This window comes from Oncorhynchus tshawytscha, linkage group LG28, assembly GCF_018296145.1.
Source record: "Oncorhynchus tshawytscha isolate Ot180627B linkage group LG28, Otsh_v2.0, whole genome shotgun sequence".
In the NCBI taxonomy this organism is placed as follows: Eukaryota; Metazoa; Chordata; class Actinopteri; order Salmoniformes; family Salmonidae; genus Oncorhynchus; species Oncorhynchus tshawytscha.
The window spans coordinates 13,150,585-13,172,872 of NC_056456.1; the positions used below are offsets into that span (position 1 = coordinate 13,150,585).

General features: G+C 42.4%; 1 protein-coding gene across 2 annotated transcripts in view; it reads right to left on the reverse strand.

The window, feature by feature from the left end:
* The window catches only part of LOC112226770 (CDK5 and ABL1 enzyme substrate 1), a 31,194-nt gene extending 8,919 nt beyond the window's left edge, over positions 1 to 22,275 (reverse strand). Inside the window, exons 1-6 of one of the 2 annotated variants that reach the window (XM_024391306.2) lie at positions 21,558 to 22,275; positions 12,188 to 12,259; positions 11,717 to 11,809; positions 10,316 to 10,393; positions 702 to 807; positions 438 to 597 (exon numbers count right to left, since the gene is read on the reverse strand). In XM_024391306.2, the coding sequence (XP_024247074.1) occupies positions 438 to 597; positions 702 to 807; positions 10,316 to 10,393; positions 11,717 to 11,809; positions 12,188 to 12,259; positions 21,558 to 22,126 (1,078 nt within the window). In that variant the 5' untranslated portion in view covers positions 22,127 to 22,275. The remainder of the gene's footprint in view (positions 1 to 437; positions 598 to 701; positions 808 to 10,315; positions 10,394 to 11,716; positions 11,810 to 12,187; positions 12,260 to 21,557) is intronic. The other variant, XM_024391307.2, reaches the window with a different exon arrangement.
* Between the last annotated feature and the right edge of the window lie 13 nt (positions 22,276 to 22,288).

Genomic DNA, 22,288 nt, shown 5'->3' on the forward strand with positions numbered 1-22,288 from the left:
AAATCAAATGTTATTTGTCACATTCTCCAAATACAACAGGTAGACCTTACAGTGAAATGCTTACTGACAAGCCCTTAACCAACAATGCAGTTAAGAAAATAAATAAAAAGTAACAAAATAACAATAACGAGACTATATACAGGGGGTACCGGTACCGAGTCAATGTGCGGGGCTACAGGTTAGTCGAGGTAATTTGTACATGTAGGTAGGGGTAAAGTGACTATGCATACAAGCCCTCAATGTTGAACATGTAATTGATTCAACTAAAACGTCACACTGCGGATGGTTATGCCTCGGGAAAAGTTATATGTATCACACCCACTCTTAGAGACCTACTCATATTCAGGGGCCTCTCTCTAGCATGGAGGATCCACACACTGACCTGTACGAAACGCTACAACTACTCCAGAGGATCCACACACACTCATACGACTGACCCGTGTCGATGCTGCTCTGGTTGCTGTTGGCCCGGGCCAGGCTGAGACTGCGGTGGCTGACGTTACGAGACTGAGTGAAGGACGACACGGAGTCTATGGTGTTCCTGCGACCGCTGCCCAGGGCGTTGGTGGGGTACAGGAACTGGGTGTACGACACAGTCTGTGGAGAAAGAGACACACTCACATTTTCAAGAGCATGTTACTGTTAATTAAGGCGCTCGTGTTCAGGCTCTCACACAGGGTTTGTCTCCAGTCCTCGCTCACCTTTCCGTCGGCCCCCAGCTCCACTCCCTCCAGCCCGATCACCATCTCCTTGGCACTGACCCCGCCCGAGGGGTGCCGCTGCCGCCCGCTTTCCAGTTTCACATCCCTGCCAGGGCGCAACACCTTTAGACATCCCTTCCCATAAAAGCCCACACCCCCTGCCAAACAGTCTGCTGTCTAGAATCCACCTCAGCATTTCTAACTCTGTCCATCTAGTTCCATTTTTTTTACACACAGTTAAAATGTGCTTGTTATTGATTTGTAGAGCACTGCACTAACCCAATCAGATTCTCCGATTACCTGTATGCGATCTCTGACTGGGTGGGTGATCTTTGCTAGAATTTGGAATCCTAAGATGTATACAGCAAGGGGTTGAAATGAGAGTGTGGATTAATACGGGCATACTGGAGCATTCTGCCAAGTAGGGCTGAAGGAATGCGGGCGGTTGCATCACCAGTACACTACATTTCATATCAGTGTGTTAGATTTCGAAAATAAAAAAAGCGGGTCACATGCTCGACTAAAGAAGGAAATGTAGTACTGCACTGAGCTGAAACTGTGTCAGTGGTACACAGTCGTTGGAAATGACCCGTCGGGTTACAGCCTTGAGCAGATGTTCTAGGAAAAACCTTTCAGGGTCCAGTGTTGCTGTAAAACCATCTAGCAACTAAAGGTTTCACATCGACTCATACTAATTAAAAATGCATTATTCTTAAACGTTCATCCCTTCATGGACGTTCACCAGACTGATTTGACAAAAGGGTATGTGGTGGTTACAGTAGCAATGGCAGGGAAAGGCCACTGGACAAGCGTGACTGCTTTACAATGACACACAGATGGCCATCACATGACCATTGTTATTAGGATTAGATGGCAGACTGTCTGAGGTGGAGCTGTGATGAAAATAGCATTGTCTGGCACATGGGAAAATCTTGTTGACCGATGCATCTCTCTCACACACACACACACACACACACACACACACACACACACACACACACACACACACACACACACACACACACACACACACACACACACACACACACACACACACACACACACACACACACACACACACACACACACACAGATCCCAAGGCAGAAAACTTTAAGGAAGGGAGATAAGAAGGGAGGAAACTAAGCAAGCCAAGAAAGCCAGGGGTTGCAGTCTGTCAAAGGATGAAACAGAGAACACAGTAGTGGAAGGAAACAAAGAGTATCTTGTCAAGTGGCTGAGGGATCAATTCATAAGAAACGAGGGGCAATTTAAAAAAAAATAATAATTAAAACAGATCTGCCTTTTCACAGAGATTAAACAACAATATCTAAACAAGCAGAGTCAGACCTAAATGTATTAAAATGTTCGTTTTTTATTAACAATTATCAAGGTTACAAAGAGACCTCCAGTTCAGGAGTGAGCAATGAAAACAATGTTCTTTTTAATATTAACAACAGGAGATGGCTCTAAAGAAAGGAATGTGGAATTGGACCAGATCGAGAACATACGAGAAGCCAAACACATTCTAGGTTCCCAGAATTCTACGGTGCCATAAATAGTTATTATGAACACTGTCGTAAATCAATAACAACTCTAATTGGGGCAAGAAAGGGAGAAAATGCAGGAAAAAGTCACACCAGACAGAAGCTTGGACTTGTTCCTAGTCTAGTTCTACAGTGCATTCAGACTGCTTGACTTTTTCCACATTTTGTTACATTACAGCCTCATTCTAAAATGGATTAAATAAATAAAAATCCTCAATCTACACACAATACCCCTACATGACAGTGAAAACCGGTTTTAAGAAATGTCGGCACATTTATAAAAAGAAGAAAAAAGAAAAACCTTATTTACATAAGTATTCAGACCCTTTACTATGAGACTCTAAATTGAGCTCAGGTTTCCTGTTTCCATTGATCATCCTTGAGATGTTTCTACAACTTGATTGGAGTCCACCTGTGGTAAATTCAATTGATTGGAAATGATTTGGAAAGGCACACAAACACACACACACACACACACCTGTCTATATAAGGTCCCACAGTTGACAGTGCATGTCAGAGCAAAAACCAAGCCATGAGGTCAAAAGGAATTGCCCGTAGAGCTCCGAGACAGGATTTTGTCAAGCCACAGATCTGGGGAAAGGTACCAAAACAGTTCTGCAGCATTGAAGGTCCCCAAGAACACAGTGGCCTCCATTATTCTTAAATGGAAGAAGTTTAAACCACCAAGACTCTTCTTAGAGCTGGCCGCCATGCCAAACTGAGCAACTGGGGGAGAAGAGCCTTGGTCAGGGAGAAGACCAAGAACCCGATGGTTACTCTGACAGACCTCAAGAATTCCTCTGTAGAGATGGGAGAACCTTCAAGAAGGACAAGCATCTCTGCAGCACTTCAACAATCAGGCCTTTATGGTAGAGGGGCCAGACGGAAGTCACTCTTCAGTAAAAGGCAAATAACAGCCCACTTGGAGATTGCCAAACGTCACGTTTCACCTGGCACCATCCCTACGGTGAAGCATGGTGGTGGCAGCATCATGCTGTGGGGATGTTGTTCAGAGGCAGGGACTGAGAGACTAGCCAAGCTTATAGCGTCATACCCAAGAAGACTCGAGGCTGAAATCGCTGCCAAAGGTGCTTCAACAAAGTACTGAGTACTGGGAAACTAATCAGGATCGAGGGAAAGATGAACAGAGCTACCGTTGAAGTCAGAAGATTACATACACCTTAGCCAAATACATTTAAACTCAGTTTCATAACTCCTGACATTTAATCCTAGTAAAAATTCCCCGTCTTAGGTCAGTTAGGATCCCCACGTCAGAATAATAGTAGAGAGAATGACTTATTTCAGCTTTTATTTCTTTCATCACATTCCCAGTGGGTCAGAAGTTTACATACACTCAATTAGTATTTGGTAGCATTGCCTTTAAATAGTTTAACTTGGGTCATATGTTTCAGGTAACCTTCCACAAGCTTCCCACAATAAGTTGGGTGAATTTTGGCCCATTCCTCCTGACAGAGCTGGTGTAACTGAGTCTGGTTTGTAGGCCTATTTGCTTGCACACACTTTTTCAGTTCTGCTCACAAATTTTCTATAGGATTGAGGTCAGGGCTTTGTGAAGTGCGACTCCAAAACCTTGACTTTGTTGTCCTTAAGCCATTTTGCCACAACTTTGGAAGTATGCTTGGGGTCATTGTCCATTTGGAAGACCCATTTGCAACCAAGCTTTAACTTCCGGACAGATGCCTTGAGATATTGTTTCAATATATCCACAATTTTCCTACCTCATGCGGCCATCTATTTTGTGACGTGCACCAGTCCCTACTGCAGCAAAGCACCCCCACAACATGATGCTGCCACCCCCGTGCGTCACGGTTGGGATGGTGTTCTTTGGCTTGCAAGCCTCCCCATTTTTCCTCCAAACATAATGATGATCATTAAGGACAAACAGTTCTATTTTTGTTTCATCAGACCAGAGAACATTTCTCTAAAAAGTTTGATCTTTGTCCCCATGTGCAGTTGCAAACCGTAGTCTGGCTTTATGGCGGGGTTATGGAGCAGTGGCTCCTTCCTTTGCTGAGCGGCCATTCAGATTATGTCGATATAGAACTCATTTTACTGGGGATATAGATACTTTTGTACCCGTTTCCTCCAGCATCTTCACAAGGTCCTTTGCTGTTGTTCTGGGATTGATTTGCATTTTTCGCACCAAAGTATGTTCATCTCCAGGAGACAGAACGCGTCTCCTTCCTGAGCGGTATGACGGCTGCGTGGTCCCATGGTGTGTATACTTGCGTACTATTGTTTGTACAGATGAATGTGGTACCTTCAGGCATTTGGAAATAGCTCCCAAGGATGAACCAGATTTGTGGAGATCAACAATATTTTTTCTGAGGTCTTGGCTGATTTCTTTTGATTTTCCCATGATGTCAAGTAAAGAGGCACTGAGTTTGAAGGTAGGCCTTGAAATACATCCACAGGTACACCTCTAAATTGACTCAAATGATGTCAATTAGCCTATCAGAAGCTTCTAAAGCCATGACATAATTTTCTGGAATTTTCCAAGCTGTTTAAAAAGGCACAGTCAAATGAGTGTATATAAACTGACCCATTGGAATTGTGATACAGTGAATTCTAAGTGAAATAATCTGTCTGTAAACAATTGTTGGAAAAATGACTTATGTCAAGCACAAAGTAGATGTCCTAACCGACTTGCCAAAACTATAGTTTGTTAACAAGAAATGTGTGGAGTGGTTGAAAAACAAGTTATAATGACTCTAACCCAAGTGTATGCATGTAACCTTCCGACTTCAACTGTAAGTACAGAGAGATCCTTGAAAACCTGTACCAGAGTGCTCAGTTCCTCAGATTGGGGCGAAGGTTCACCTTCAACAGAACAACGACCCTAAGCACACAGCCAAGACAATGCAGGAGTGGCTTCAGGACAAGTCTCTGAATGTCATTAAGTGGCCCAGCCAGAGCCCGGACTTCATCCCGATTGAACATCCCTGGAGAGACCTGAAAATCGCTGTGCAGACACACTCCCCATCCAACCTGACAAAGCTTGAGAAGATCTGCTGAGAAGAATGGGAGAAACTCCCAAAGTACAGGTGTGCCAAGCTTGTAGTGTCATACCCAAGAAGACTCGAGGCTGTAATTGCTGCCAAAGGTGCTTCAACAAAGACATGAGTAAAGGGTCTGAATACTTAGTGGACTCCAAAATTACTGGCACCCCTGATGGGCAATGCACATACAATACTTGTAAAAATATAAACAATATAATTGTAGCGATAAAACTCAAAATACCAACATGTGAGAAATACTGTACTTTATTAATGTTTCAATGGAACCCACCAAAATCATTTATTGATTTAATTCAAATTCAATGCCCTCCAAATCGAGGTTTCACAATTAATGGCACCCTTAAAGATTATTGTAAATAACATCTACCAAATTTAAACCAGGAAATAAATTAAACTTATTTAAGTTTATCTAAGTCTTAAGGAACTATATTGAGCCATTAGGGTATAAAAATGAAGTAAAAGACATGCAATATCTCTTTGCCATCCAACACCATGAAGAAAACAAAATAACTGGAGGTTCAAAAGAGACAGATGGTCGTAGACCTTCATAAATCTGGTAATGGCTACAAGAAGATCAACAAATGATTGAATATACCACTGAGCACTGTCAGGGCAATAATTTAAAAATTCAAACGATTTGGAACAGTTAAACCTCACGGGTAGAGGACGCAAATACATTTTGCCCCCCAGGAGAGGGAGGAAGATGGTGAGAGAACCAACATAATCCCCAAGAATCACTGTGAAAGAATTGCAGGCCTTGGTGGCGTCTTGGGGTCACCAGGTTTCAAAAAGCACCATCCGACACCAATTCCACAACCAACCACAGGCTCTTTGGAAGGGTTGCCAGAAGAAAGCCTTTTCTGACCCTAAGACACAATCACTTGAATTTTGCAAACGTTGTTTAAATTATAACTGGAAGAAGGTGCACTGGTCAGATGAGCCCAACATTGAACATTGGTCAGGTACAGCATGTTTGGCGTTGAAACAGAGATGCATACTAGGAGAGGCATCCACTGTGAAATATGGTGGTGGGTCAGTGATGTTTTGGGGCTGTTTTAATTCCCAGAGGTCCAGGGGCACTAGTTAAGATTGATGGCATAAGGAATTCCACGAAGTATCAGGCAATTTTGGCTGACAATCTGGTTGCCTCTGCCAGAAGGCTGGGGACTTGGCCGTAGGTGGACTTTCCAACAAGACAACGATCCAAAACATACCTCAAGATCCACACAGAAATGGTTCTGTGACAACAAAATCAATGTTCTGCCATGGCCATCTCAGTCGCCGAACCTCAATCCAATCGAAAACCTGTGGGCTGAGTGGAAGAGGGCAGTTGATAAGCGCAAACCCAAGAATGTGAAAGGATCTGCATAGAGGAATGGTCCAAAATCCCTCCAAATGGGTTCCTTAACCTTGTCAAACATTACAGGAAAAAGACTCCATGCTGTTATGCTTGCCAGAAGTACTAAATGAGGATTGCCAATAATTATGAAGCCTTGATTTTGGTGAAATGTATTTTGTATTAAATAATTGTATGATTCTGGTTGGTTCCATTGAAACATTAATTAATTACATTATTTCTCACATTTTGGTATTTTGAGTTTCTCTATAATTATATTGTTTATATTGTTTTAAGTATTTTTTGTGCATTGCCAGTCAGGGGTGCCAGTAATTGTGGAGCCCACTGTATGTAAAAGTGATATTTCAGTTTTTAATTTGTAATAAACTTTCTCAAAGTGTGTTTTTGCTTCATCATTATGGGGTAGTGTGTGTGTAGATTGACAAGAGGAAAAACTATTTCATACATTTTAGAATAAGTCTGTAATGTAACAAAATGTGGAAAAAGTCAAGTGGTCTGAATACTTTCCGAATGCACCGTGTGTCTCATGGACATAATGTCAGTGATCAGAATTTTACATGGCACTGAGTATTTCCATTTTAGGACAGGCATGTTATTTTAGCTTGGGCAGTTCTATACATAATCAAAGTGTATTTTGCTGTAGTGACACTCCCAAGACCCATCCAAAGACGTTATTTAACTGTCAACGGTCAATTACAGGTGTAGGCTGTTGCAGGAGAACATTCCTGCAATGCAGGAAATCTAAAACTTGAGGTGGATTTGAGGTTTTAAAAAAAAAAAATTTAAAAGTCTGCTGAAGTTTGTAATTTCCACTTTGAAATTTCAGACTGGATTTTCCCTTACATTTTTTTAGCAACCTCAACAAAAATGTCCATTCATTATAATTCACATTTCCTTTTGATGCTGTCGAAAACCTCTGTGGCAGCGTTAGGCAGTCAGGGCTCAGCTATTGGATATAACTAGGGGCTCTTTACAACCCCTTGATGTCTTAGGAAGACTACGCCACATCAACAAAGAGGTCACGACCCTGGAAAGGCTCCTCCTTTCTCTCTGTCCATTGTATTCTCTGTGTTGATCAGTTCCTTTTCTCTTACGCCTCCTCCAAAACAAGAAGCTCTTTCTTGAGGGGCACTAAGACATAGGTCACAACAACACCGCCACTATCCCCATAGACAGGCAGGCAGGCCAGGTGGGAGGATACCAGGCCGGAGAGTGTTCAGGACTACTATGGGTTCCCATAATATGTAAGAGTCTGAACCTTGTGTTGCAATGAGGACGATGTCTACAGATAAGCCAGGGTTTCTCTTCCAAGGGCCAGAAAATATCTCCTCTAACACAGGGAGGATAAACAACACATCATATCAGGTGTAAACTCCAAACAGAAAACTCCAAAATGCTCTGTTATGGATGGTTCATTTGGGTCCACTCCGAAAATGTTGTGATGCGTGTTATGCAGTTGCAGCAAAGCGCATGCAAAGTTCAGAGTGAGTGCTGAGATAAAAGCATGCTACGGAATCTTTGACGGCAGCAATGACTTGAGGAAAGGTGCAGTCTACATGATAACAGCAAAGCCAGAAACGGTTGCAACGGGCAAAACAGTGTTTTATTAGAATGAAACTAACTGAACTTCATGACTTCTTCCAAAGAGATCTCAAGACACAGCCAACAGCAACCTATAGGCCAGAGGACTGGTAGGGGAAGCTATATGAATAAGGGCTCGTTGTAATGGCTGGAATGGAATTAATGGAATGGAGTCAAACACATAGAAACCACATTTGACTCCGTTCCATTTATTCCATTCCAGCCATTACAATGAGCGCATCCTCCTATACCTCCTCACACCAGCCTCCTCCGCTATAGAACTATATGAAAACATAGGGAAATGGATACAAGCCTTAAAAAGGGAAAATCCACCCAAAAACTATTTGTTGGTATTTTTTTCAGTACTCCACTGTTGATACAGTCCCAAAATGTATTTTATGTCAGCAGTCAAGGTTCTCCAGATATTAAACTTCATGATCATGCAAAATGTATCATTTGAGTGGATTTTCCCTTGAAAATGGGTGTGATTAATTATTTGTTCATCGCTCTTAAAAAAAAAAAAGGATCTACCAAAACCAACACGTTCAGGAAATTGTTCAATCTAACAATGGTCAACCCTCCCAATGTAATAAAGTACCAGTTGTAGGAGATTATATCCGCAGAAACAAGGGACTAGGATCGTTTCACGAAAAAGAGTGCCTTTTATTTTAAGTAGGAATTGTGCATCAAAATAGAATCAGAAGCCTGTTATATTAAATGTGCCGTTTAAAATAAGCCACATGAAAATTTCAATAAATCGGAGAATTTGTTTATAAAAAAGTGATTTGTTGTTATAACAAGGTTGGTAACAACATGGGAAAATCGGTGTGGAAATCTGTTGCAGTGCAAAGTCGACTACAAAACCCACAATGCAATGCTTTCTCTCTGGGCTGGCTGAGCAAACATAAGCTACACACAATAATTCCAAAGTCAAGATCAGCAAGTTAAGTGGCTGTAAAAAAAAAAAAAAAAATCGCCTGAACAATTTAGGAATCCATCTCACAGAGTTCAACTTGCAGTTGGTCTCCGCCAAGGTGAGTGCAGAGTACATTGCTATGGCAACAACGGCCCTTTCCCCACAGACACACAACGTTTAGGTAGCCTAGCGGTTAAGAGCGTTGGGCCAGTAACCGAAAGGTGGCTGGTTCGAATCCCGAGCAGGTGAGGTGGAAAAATCTGCAGTTCCGTCCTTGAGCAAGGCAGTTAACCCCCATACACAACTGCTCCCCGGGCGCCAATGACATGGATGTCGATTAAACCAGCCCCCCGCTCCTCTTTGATTCAGAGTTTGGGTTAAATGTGGAAGACACATTTCAGTTGAATGCAACTGGTCTTCCCTTTCCATTGCGAGATGGTATTTGAAAGAGAATCTGAGTTTAAAAAAAAATTGGTACATGGCTTATATTGAGCACATCTAAGCGAAATACATACTTTGTCATGAAGATATACTGTAAACAGATTGATGTGTTTTTGCTCGTTTTTTTTTTTTTTTACCTCTTTTCCGAAACACGACCCAGCCGAGCCGCATTGCTTCTTGACACAATGCCCGCTTAACCCGGAAGCCAGCCACATCAATGTGTCGGAGGAAACACCATACACCTAGCGACCGTGCATTGCGCCTGGCCCGGGAGTCGCTAGAGTGAGATGGGACAAGAACATCCCTGCTGGCCAAACCCTTCCCTAACCCTCTTTCGGACAACGCTGGGCCAATTGTGAGCTGCCCCATGGGTCTCCCGGTCACGGCCGACTGCAACAGAGCCTGAGACTCGAACCAGGATCTCTAGTGGCACAGCTAGCACTTAGACCACTGCGCCACTCAGGAGGCCAGATGGATGTGTTCTAGACAAGTAAGCCCATACAATCTATTGGCTGATTTGGCGATCCGGAGTGCAGGTAATTGTTTCATCCCCTATATTATCCCCTATATTATTATTGTTTTATCCCCCCTTGTGTTATCCCCTATATTCAGTGGCAAGAACCATGTAGCTTCTCAAAAGGCACCGAATTGGTGGAATGAACCCATGAGAGAATGGAGGGAAAGCAGAGAACGAAGTTACAAAGGTTAGAAGGATGGCATGCTGTAGGATACATACCCTGCTTGGCTACAATCTCGATAGGGCAGGACAGAAAATACACTATAAAGGGATCTTCTGCCACTGATTAGGACTATCCTAGAAAAACAAAAATAATAAATATGCTAATTAGGAATTAACTCTGAAAAAGACACTCAGATCTACAGGTTAAAAGATGGAGGGGAAAAAAAGTGTGCAGTAAAACATTCAAGATTTAGAAAACTAAATGAAATCCTGTATTTATTTATATGTATATGTGTTGTGTGAGAGTTGTGTAGTCAGTAGTTTGGGGACAAAATTATGCATTTTTTTGTATATTGATCTTTTAAAATGAGGCTACTAGCCATGTCTAAAGAGACAAAAAAAAAGACCAAACTTGTTCATCTTACAATATCAGAATATCAGCCGCACATAAAGACATTGAACGATAGAACAGTACAGTTGAATCACTCCTGAAAGAAGTGGTTTGCATAACTACTGCTTCATAGACGTTTGTCACTGATTTATAACTTCAGAGTTGACATCCCAATAAGAGGCCTACTCATTGATTAATATCAATGTCACAGGCAGAATGTAACTTGTGGCAATGTATTACTACTGTATATGGCACACTGATAAGCTAGATACGAGTCAATTTAAAAAACAACAGCAGCATAGATGTACTTCTATTTTCTTCCTGGGACAGAAATATATATATTTACATTTTTTAAATTTAAATCAAAAATAAATGGGTTCGGTACACCCAAGTGTAAAAGAAGCTTGAGGCTTGTAGCTAAAAAATTCCAGAATAAAACGCTACTCGAGTGATCGGTGTAATACGAAATGAAGTGCCATGGAAATAGTTTAGCTGTCCATTTCCTTTTAGATTCCAGAAAACAGCCACAAAAAGGTGATAGTATTCATTACTGAGAGAAGCTGAACAATAGCTACATATAACTGTGTGAATATATATATAAAAATAAATCCGTGTGCTAAAATGTCCTCAGTGCTCTGGAATTTCTAAGTCAACATGCACACACCATTGTAAACGTGAGAGAGTGACGTGTTGCATGACTCATTTGTGATTCAACCGGTGTGATCCTTAATGTATAGCCTTAACAAAATATTCAAAACAAGATCTAAAACTCAATTTGAGAATATTTCAGTGAAAACTAACCGGACTCCCAATGAACGGTTGAGCAGTCTGACACATGAATCAATCAATAAGATCAGTTACTAACCAATAGCACATTAATTGATACAGTACTTCTAAGCTATAAGGAATAACCTTCAATTAACAACCTACATCTCTTGTCCAAGATGTAGGCTAAAGTTGGGTAACCTGATAGACATTCAAACTGCTGAGTGTTCATTGGGGGGCATCCTGCCATTTTCCATTGAAACTTTGTATGGAATTAGGATTGGTGTCGTTTTCATTCATACCTTCCATTGCGCATATCATGTTGCCTCATGTTCTTGATGAAGTGAACCTTCTTGAAGCTCTTTGGTCGGGGTGAACCTGAGAGGGTTCTGCATCTACAAAAACACACCAAATAGATAAGACTGATCCAAACAAAAATGTGATTAAGTGGGATCCATTTGAGCCGTGAAGACCACATATATTTTTACAAATCTAAACAGAGAGACGGAGCCAGACCAATACGTTACCGCAGCAGCATGACGTTCCCACCATCACTACCCCACAGGACATAAAAGTACTCCACAAATCAAACTGAAGTGAAATTATAGTCCCCCCCCAATGTCATTATCTACCTAAATACTTCCCAGGGTAAAGCTGTTATTGACTTGTCAAGTACAGCTCTAACATGAGAGGAAAATATGAGCAAGCCAAACTTATGTTTCGGGGCGGCATGCCGTGTTGTGCGGTCTGTGACAGTTGTTGCTGTACAGTACCTGCGCAGAGGGGCGTTCTCCTCAATGTCTTCCAGTGTCTCCAAGGAGGAACGCTGAGAGATGAGCCTCCGTCTGTGGAGAAAAGGATAGAAGAAGAAGAGAGGGCAGGGGGAGAAGGAGAGAGAAATAAAGAGGCAGTTGTTAGGAAAGATGCTGGTATGGAATTTACAAGCAACTTGCGGTGCTGCTAAACAGCTCTGACCTGGCCATGGAGGGGGAAAGGCTGGACACAATAAGCATTAGGCCTATTTCTAATATTTTATTCTGCATTGCAAGATTTTTTTTCGAAATATGATTGCTAAATTTGGTCAAAGAATAAAAAAATGTAAAAGACCATTATATATGAGTGTTGGACAACCTTGCAGAAATCGTCAACACGGTCCTGTTCTGAACGCAAATATTGAAGATCTAAAAGCAACAGCGATCAGCAACGACAATCATTTTCATAGTTCTTTAACGGTCTGGAGAATGAATGAGTAGCCTAAACTAACTAGACCTCATGTGCCTCCAAGTCAGATCTGAGGCATAGCTAAAACCTCCACAGCTGTGTGCTGTGCTGCCTCTTACAAAGCAGAGCTGTAGTCACTGAATCAAGTAATCACCGACATCAACACTGCCTGGCTGCCGTCGTCAATGACCACTGTTGTGCTCGAAATTCTGACCGGCAGCCTCTGTGTGAGATCACGTAGAATGGTTAGAACAATCTAGAGTCAGGCACTGGTTTGGTCTGTAACTGAGAGGATAAAGACAAGGGATGATTCTGAAAGCATTTTCTCATGTAGAACGGTTTCCTCACAGACAGGCCTTTCTTTCACACTTGGGTTGCGTGACTCAACAGGCAGAGCCAAATCTATTAGGCGATTGCTGCATTTATTTTTTATTTAACTAGGCAAATCAGTTAAGAACAAATTCTTATTTACAATGACGGCCTAGGAACGGTGGGTTAAATGCCTTGTTCAGGGGCAGAACTGCAGATTCTTACCTCGTCAGCTCGGGGATTCGATCTAGCAACCTTTCAGTTACTGGCCCTCTAAACACTACTACCTGCCGCCCCTATATAATCAGCTGCCAGTCTTAGAAGTAGGCAGCCAGCCCTACTGGACATGTGAGATTAAGCCTATACAAACTCGAGAAATGTAATCTGGACTTTTCTAGATTAAGTCATAACCTTACTTATAAAGGACAAAACAAGAATTACAAGCCATCTCATGAACCATGGACTCGGTGGAAGAAAAATAACTACCAGTATTTCCAGCATTGTCCACTAGTGTTGCTGCAGGAAACCCTAGGAAATGTTCTGATTATGGATAAACTGATAAGATACTGGTCTCTCCGTCCCTAACAAACGGGAGTCGTTATCCACAAAGTGGCATGGCAGGCTGTCTAGCTCCAGCCTATCCTTTCTTTGGAATGATGGATACATGTCATTATATTAATACTTTTTGGAATATTCGATGAGGGTTGTTGACGTCAACTGCCTGTATTCAATGGAGATAAATGCTATGCTACTTAGCCTCATGCCATGAATATGCATAGCCATCGAGACAACTCCGATATAAAGTGTTTTTTCTTAAAGTTGCGGGGATGTCACATTCTACTTATTTCGGTACTCGGAAGAACCTAAGCATTATGAAACGTATATAACTTCTATCCTTAAATGGTGGGCGGGGAAAAAACACCCCCTGCTGGAGTGAGGCAGATTTTCCGCCGAGTTGGGCCTCTCTTTAGCCGTCCCAGGCAGGTTTTTGAGATCGGAGACAAAACCCCCGTGTCGTTGCCTACACAGGGCATGCGGCCGTCACCGACGCTCGTTTAATGTGAGTGGGTCAGAGGCGCAATCATCAATGCCGGGCGTACACTAAATCACTTTCAAAATCCTAACATCGTGTAACGGTTAAGGTGTTGGCTTGTAAATCGCTGGACCTGGGTTTGAGTCCAGCTTAAGCAAAGTGAGGTGTAGAATCAATGATGTACAAAAAAGTATTCCCACCCAAATAATAGGCTTTCGCTTTCACTACACTTTGTAACCATAATTTACTCAAGTGTTTCCTTTATTTTGGCAGTTACCTGTATGTCTCTCCACCTTCTCCCTGGAGAACATATTAACACGAACAGCTAGGCAATAGCAGTCAGCTGAACAAATACAGGCCTGGTTCCAGGTACTCCATGACAAATGATTAGGTTCACTCAATTACAGATGGCCTACTACACCATCACTGTTTTGGAGTAGAGGACAAATAAGGTCTCGGAGACATCTTTCCTTTTTTTAATGTTTTTGGACAGAATACAAGTTTTCCTTTGACTAATAGGTTTTTTCTTTCACAGTTCGTACGGTACACAACTGAGGAACTGAGCTCTCTGAAAATCCAGCTGGCATGAAAACTAGTTTCCACAGTTCAGCGGGACACTAGTATTTTGATCCAGCCACTGTAGATGAGCAACGGCAGGCCAGACAGGACATGGTTTTTGGCAAAGGACAGTTTCCACACCAGTGTAAACTGTGGACACAATTACACACAGACCAGACCACTCATTCACTTCAGACAAAACTCTGACGCGACCAGCTATTGGATGTTAAACTGAGGGTAAGGTTGGATGTTGGATGTTGGATGTCAGACTCAGAAGCTTCAACGTAGAGCACAGGCTACTTTGGATTCTAGCCTCCTTCAACGTTGAAAGAACAATGGCATCTGTTAGTAAGAGCTGCCAATGAAAGACCCTATTTGTCTCTTTGTTGCCTCAAGTGGTTGTTTTCAAGCCCTGTTCAAATTAACAACGAATCATTTCAAGCAAGGTCAATGATCAATCTTCACGTAAAAACAAAATCCATATATAACCTGTCTGCTATGCTTGCCGTTTTTAGGTTACGGCGCAGTAGTGCTCTAGAATATTACAATAGTTTTACATGCACACCCATTGGCAGCCTGCCATGGACATTGCCTTCCCGTTCCACTGTCGGGTGACGGAGTGGAATTAAATAGGTCGTTCCACAAATTCGGTGCCTTTTGAAAAAGTGTAACTTGGTCAAAATAACATTTGATTTCACCAAATTGTAACAGAATGTCAAAAAGAGCACATGGTCCTCCTTCTATCATCTTTTGTGTTTCTTATGAAGTTGAACAAGGCACTCCTCATATAACTAATTCAAATGCCTTTATTTGTATGGCATGTTCAATGGAACCAAGATTTTTTTTAACTCACTCGCATCGGCGTTATGGCCTTAGTCAGGGAGTATGAACACATTTTTCCCATCAAGAGGTTAAATAAAAACATTACTGTAGTAAGTGCCCATTAAAGGCCCAGTGCAGTCCCCGCAAATATTTTACTGTGTTTTATATATATTTCCACACTGAGGTTGGAATAATACTGTGAAATTGTAAACAATTATGATGATGCCCTTTTAGTGTAAGAGCTGTTTGAAAAGAATGGCTGAAATTTTAGCCTGTTGTGGTGGGATGGAATTTTGGCCTGCCTGGTGACATCACCTCTTTCCCAATAACAGCAAATGAGCTGTTTCCCCCTCCCCAGTCAGTCCTATCAAAACTCTTTGCTAAGAAGCTATTGGTTTATTTTTTACCATTTCCATTTAAAACAATCACAGTAAAGTAATTAATTGTTACCCAGAAATTATTTGAATACGGAGGTAAAAAAAGTCTGCATTAGACATTTAAGTACAAAATAAAGTAACAGGGTTGATGATTGCATCTTAAATCAGCTATAAATCCCCTTGTGACAGGGGGAATGGAAGCTTGTTGTGTGCAACCGGGAGGCGCAATTGAATGCTTCACAAAAATGCTTGGAAAGGGAAGACCAGAAAAGAAGAAAAAGAGTCTAACCTGTCTATCTATGGGTAACAGGGTTGATGTGTTATGCTCGACCCGCTCATTTTCCACCACAAAACAGAAAATGGCCAGACATCCTCACCATATTAAAACGAGAGTTCAGTTCATTTAATAGGGTTGACCTTAAAAACGAGGGCGGACGTAAATGAATCACATGAAATAAATCATCTTCAGAAATTACTGTCAAACCAACAAAATAACTATGGATTTATAATGATGGAGAGAAATGTTGGGGTTAAGTAGCTAGTAGTGCATAAGTAACAGACCCTCTCAAAGACAATAAGCTAGCTAGCTAACTTTAGCCTAACGCTACAACGTTACCGACAGTATTGGACATTTTGAAGACTTCTGTTTGCAAGTCCATAACTGTGGATGTTATTGTTACACTTTCTGATCTAGACTCTTTTGTTGGATCTTACTTTCTTTCAACCAGGGGAGTGTGCAAAAGGGTGCCAATAAACCCAACTGTATATTGTTCAAGACACAGAACCGTGTGGTTAGTTGCCCCCCGCACCTCCCTGATTCAGAGGGGTCGGGTTAAATGCGGAAGACACATTTCAGTTGAACGCATTCAGTTGTACAACTGACTAGGTATCCCCCTTTCCCAGTGGCTTGACATAAAGTAAAAACGCCGAATCCATTTCGTCCTCCATCCCTTAAAATAGCATGTAGTCTAGGGTGAGAAACAGTGCAACTAGCATTGTGGAACTTGAACTAGTGAACTTGTATTCAGAGATCCATTTTGGAACTAAGGAGTAATCCATGCTGATGAGCTTGTCTCAAGACTCATTACCAGTAATGTTTCGATTACGGTGGCGTTTTTAACCATATCCCTACAGCTGCTTGGAGCTTTTGCGTACAGTTCAAGTCTCAAGGGTTTCAGAGGAAAACTAGCATAAGTATGCTGCTTACATAAACATGTGATTATGCCAGCTATGACATCACTGAACAATCAACCTCCTAACCTAAAGGATATGACTCAATCACACAAAACTGCAAAAAGGACCAGACCATTGTAATGGCTTTTATACCGCATGTGGTTTCTCTGCTATGGCTTCCCTTGGCTTCATAGTCTCCTCATAGTAGGCTTCTGAACACAACGACAACTTCTGAAAGATGGTTTAAAACATGGGGGAGACTTTGCAATGCACAATTTAATTAACTGCCTTAAAAACTGTCAATCAACAACCATTTCTAATGAAATAGATTTTGTGCCAACAATGCTCACTACGCTAAATATACATTTACATTTCAACCGGGGCAAACAGATCAACAGCTCAGGTGGACACACCTTTAGCAGCAAGACGGAGTGGGCGTCTTACACGATGCCTTTCCCATTCCAGCCTAATTTATGAGTCTAGGTTGAGCAGTAGAATACTGCAGCCTATGTAGACCCAGCCATCATCCGCATGCATTCAAACCAGGGCACACCGAACAAGAGGATGGTTTTAAGCAGCCCTGAGCTCTGCCCTAGTATCTTTTGGCACTTGATCTGAGGGTTGGGGGCTGGGGATTGCTGGCTGGGAGCACAAGCAGGACTGGAGGCCAAAAGAGAGAGAGAGAGGGAAGGGGGAAAGAGAGAGATTTTTTTTTTAAAAACATATGTTGACTCCAATGCTTCCCACACTTGTACAAAGTTGGCTGGATGTCCTTTGAGTGGTAGACCATTCTTGATACACACTGGAAACTGTTGAGTGTGGAAAAACCCAGCAACGTTGCAGTTCTAGAAAAATTGGTGCACCTGGCACCTACTACCACAACCTGTTCAAAGCCACTTAAATATGTTGTCTTGCCCATTCACCCTCTGAATGGCACACATACACAATCCATGTCTCAAGGCTTAAAAATCCTGGTTTAACTTGTCTCCTTCCCTTCATCTACAATGATTGAAGTAGATATAACAAGTGACATCAATAAGGGATCATAGACTGACCAGGTGGAAGCAATGTCATGGAAAGAGCAGGTGTTCTTAATGTTTTACACACACACACACACACACACACAACCGTTCAAAAGTTTGGGGTCACTTAGAAATGTCCTTGTTTTTTAAAGAAGAAAAAAAGTGCTTTTGTCCATTAAAATAACATCAAATTGATCAGAAATACAGTATATACATTGTTAATGTTGTAAATTACTATTGTAGCTGGAAACGGCTGATTTTTTTATGGAATATCTACATAGGCGTACGGAGTCCCATTATCAGCAACCATTACTCCTGTGTTCCAATGGCACGTTGTGTTAGCTAATCCAGGTTTACCATTTTAAAAGGCTAATTGATCATTAGAAAACCCTTTTGCAATTATGTTAGAACAGCTGAAAACTGTTGTCCTGATTAAAGAAGCAATAAAACTGTCCTTCTTTAGACTAGTTGAGTAGCTTCAGAAAATCATCACCCTATTCTTGTTCTGAGAAATGAAGGCTATTCCATGTGAGAAATTGCCAAGAAACTGAAGATCTCATACAACGCTGTGTACTACTCCCTTCACAGAACAGCGCAAACTGGCTCTAAACAGAACAGATAGAGGAGTGAGAGGCCCCAGTGAGCAAGAGGACAAGTACATTAGTGTCTAGTTTGAGAAACAGACGCGTCACAAGTCCTCAACTGGCAGCTACCCGAAAAAAAAACACCAGTCTCAACGTCAACAGTGAAGAGGCAACTCCAGGATGCTGGCCTTCTAGGCAGAGTTCCTCTGTCCAGTGTCTGTGCTCTTTTGCCCATCTTAATCTTTTATTTTTATTGGCCAGTCTGAGATGTGGCTTTTTCTTTGCAACTCCGCCATTGGAAAAGAACCAAAAAACAAAGCAAACTGGAATGCTATCTGGCCTTAAACAGAGTCCCTGACCACTCTGATTGACCTAAAATTAAGGAAAGCTTTGACTATGTACAGACTCAGTGAGCATAGCCTTACTATTGAGAGAGGCCGCCGTAGGCAGACCTGGTTCTCGAAAGAAGGCAGGCTATGTGCCAATAAGATCAGGTGAAAACTGAGCTGCACTTCCTAACCTCCTGGCAAATGTATAACCCTATTAGAGAGACATATTTCCCTCAGATTACACAGACCCACAAAACAAATCCAATGTTGATAAACTCCAGCAAGAGTTGTGGCCACCAGTGAAGGACAAACACCATTGTAAATACAAACTATATTTATTTATTTTCCCTTTCATACTTCAACTATTTGCACATTGTTACAAAACTGTACATAGCCAGGAATATAACATTTCAAATGTCTATATTATTTGAAACTTTTGTGAGCATTGGGATGGCAGGTAGCCTAGAGGTTAAGAGCGCTGGGTCAGTAACTTGGATATTATTATTTTTCCACTTTTGTTTATTATCTAGAGAGAGAGAGACAGAGAGATGAAAGCGAAAGAATGTCTAGTCTGGTGCCCTTGGGAGAGGAAGTGGAGGATAGAAAACGAGAGAAAGGAGAGCCTGGCCGGGCAGCGTCTCTGAAAGCCTGGGCATCCTGCCTTTCCTTTCCCAGCCAGGGTTCTCTGAACCTGGCCACGTTTCCACCAAGCTGCTGCCCTGAGAAAACAAACCAGCCACTGTGGGACTCTCGTCTATGGTATGCCTGTGGAAAATGTGGCCAGGGTCTATCAACAGGTCGCCCTAGTTAGCTTATAATTCAGTTTACATGGGCTTCCTTCTCTGACTGACCGCATTCCATAACCTGTGGGGGTTTAGCTAATAAATCATGGTACTGTAACTCAGGCTCACTACATGGCTAACTAATGCAATGAGAAGACCCCTACGCAAACTTTAATCATCATAACACCTTCAAGATAAATATATTGCAGTAAGCTAATGAATTCAACTTTGTGTAAAACACTGTTGGGGTTGATAAAAACCCATGAAGTCTGCTTTTAAAAACGTCATAACACATTCATTACCAAATGGCATGTTTTACGCTACATGTACTTTTCACCATTAAGATATGGCATTAGCTCATGACAGATTTCAGGGGCAGTTTGACTAATGTCACTTCGATGAAGTCAAAAGGTGAACTAAATGCATCACAATGGCTTCATGAATGCGTTGTCCTGTGAAGTCTGGCAGCTGCAAGACGCGGAGTGTCTCCATCGCGGAGTGTCTCATTCGCGGAGTGTCTCATTCGCGGAGTGGCCTGAGAGTGTAGTGTATCTAACAGCATTTTTTGACACAGTGAGAGAAAGAGAAGACTGTTACTGACAGTTCTCCTGCAGTGGCGAGAGCGAGCGAGAGAGAGAGAGAGAACTGTTACTGACAGCTCTCCTGCAGTGGCGAGAGAAAGAGTCAAGCCTCATATTTCCCTGTGCTCTGGTCTACTCTACAGAGTAAACAACGGTATGGAATAAAAGGCATCCGTGGTACCGTGTATTTGGGAGTGTTGGGTTACAGGATGTTTATATCGCATAGGAGAGGGCAAGGCGGCAGGTGCTGGGCCGCTTTAGAAAGACATACACATCCAACGGATTATGGGGAGAAAATACACATACCCTCAGCTCCAGAATAAACAATCCAGAATAAACAATAGGCCTACCTGGGCAGCATTAGCTCTATATACTGTACTTTGCAAACCAATAGGCTATATTGTCAGTTAGCTCTCACTTAATTAGGCCATGTGAGGTGGTAGCAAGTAGATTACCAGTCCTCGAGATAGGAAACATTTGTCTGAAGTGATGAGGTCTGTGAAAGGAACTAGGCCAAAGCTTGATCCATATTGGCCTTCATCTCCATGCCTGTCAAGTAGTCATGATGGGACTGAATCTGCATGGGGGAGAAAAAGTCACCCCTTTCTTCCTTCTGGACATGCCTTTAATTGTTTGACCTCACATGGTTTCAGTGGTATCCCGAACATGTTTTACAAATTCTGTTTAAAGGACGTGCATCATACTGTTAAGGCAGGCTAATCGAAATGATGGCACAACAGTTAACTGTTTCCACCTCATCCGGTTGATATGCAACATTGATTCCACTTGAATCAATGGGCCACCGCATGTGTATTGGTGTATTAATGAATCTTCGCACACAAGTGTATAAGTCGCTCATTGATGAGATACGGTTTCACAAATCTGAGGGCACTTTGTCTTTGCTGTCTGTCTCTTTCTTTTTTTATTTACATGTCTTTAGCAGTACACCGACTAAGACTTATGATGACCTTTGAGCAACCATGCTACAAAATGTGACAGGACGAACCCGTTCTGTTGTTTAAATTATCTCTGTTGATAAACGTTAACCTAGCCCAGATCTGTGGCTCACGTTTCTTGGCTTCACTCAACAAAGACCTTCATCAAGATAACACTTACCTGTTGCAATACTGTAGCCTGTGGTGTAGTGTTGACACTACTGGGTTGCAATATTGTCGCATACGACATGATGCCTAATTTGTGAGAGTGCAGTGTAAACACTGCCTGTGTGGGCTTCTGTGCCAGTAGTCTACCCAACATAGGCAACATTGATATACATAACAGTCCGTGTAAACTCCTTCACAACTCAATGAATGTAAACACTAACGCTACATGATGCAGAGAGCTATAGTTACCTTGATCTCTGCAGTTCCAGTCCCGAGTTGGCGATCTGTCCTCCCTCTAGACAGCAGACCTGGGAAGCCTGCCTATGGTGGGCAGCAGGCACGACTCCCTGAGTGTAGGTCTGGAGCCTGCTTCTAGTCGCGGCTGGTACAACAGAGAAGGACGAACTGAAAATCGAAGGACCGAAAGCATCCCCTTCCGGATCTGTACATGCTGGAGCTGCAGCGGCGGGACCAATCCCAAAACTGGCTCGGGTGTTAGCAATCAGAGCCTGGTTTGCAATAGCGAGCGCCTGGGCGGCGGTGGGGGTTGCTACCGCAGCGCCACTTCCAACCGCGTACAGCGGGCGCTCTGCTGTGGAAACCAGGCTCTGTCTAGTCCTGGCCTCAATTGAATTATCCTCTTCGATCTGATTGTCGGCATCATCTTGCACGGGTCGACCATCCAAAGAAATGTTACTGAGAAAAGACAGCGCGGCTTGTCTCCTCCGAGGGTCTATGCGTTTCCGCGTATGCTCGATACTGGAATACTTGATCTGAAGCGTGGTTGTGGATGTGTTGCTGCTCATGGCAGCCGCCATGGTCCGCTTTCAGCTATACGAAGCTGCGAGCAACGGTTTTGTCAAGATGACATTAAAAGTGTGTAAAGAGTGCTTATGTAGTTAGCAAATGCTTGTCTTTTAAGTGCAAGCGTTACACTGACTAAACACAGGATGGTCACGTGTGTGCAGTATTGTGAATTG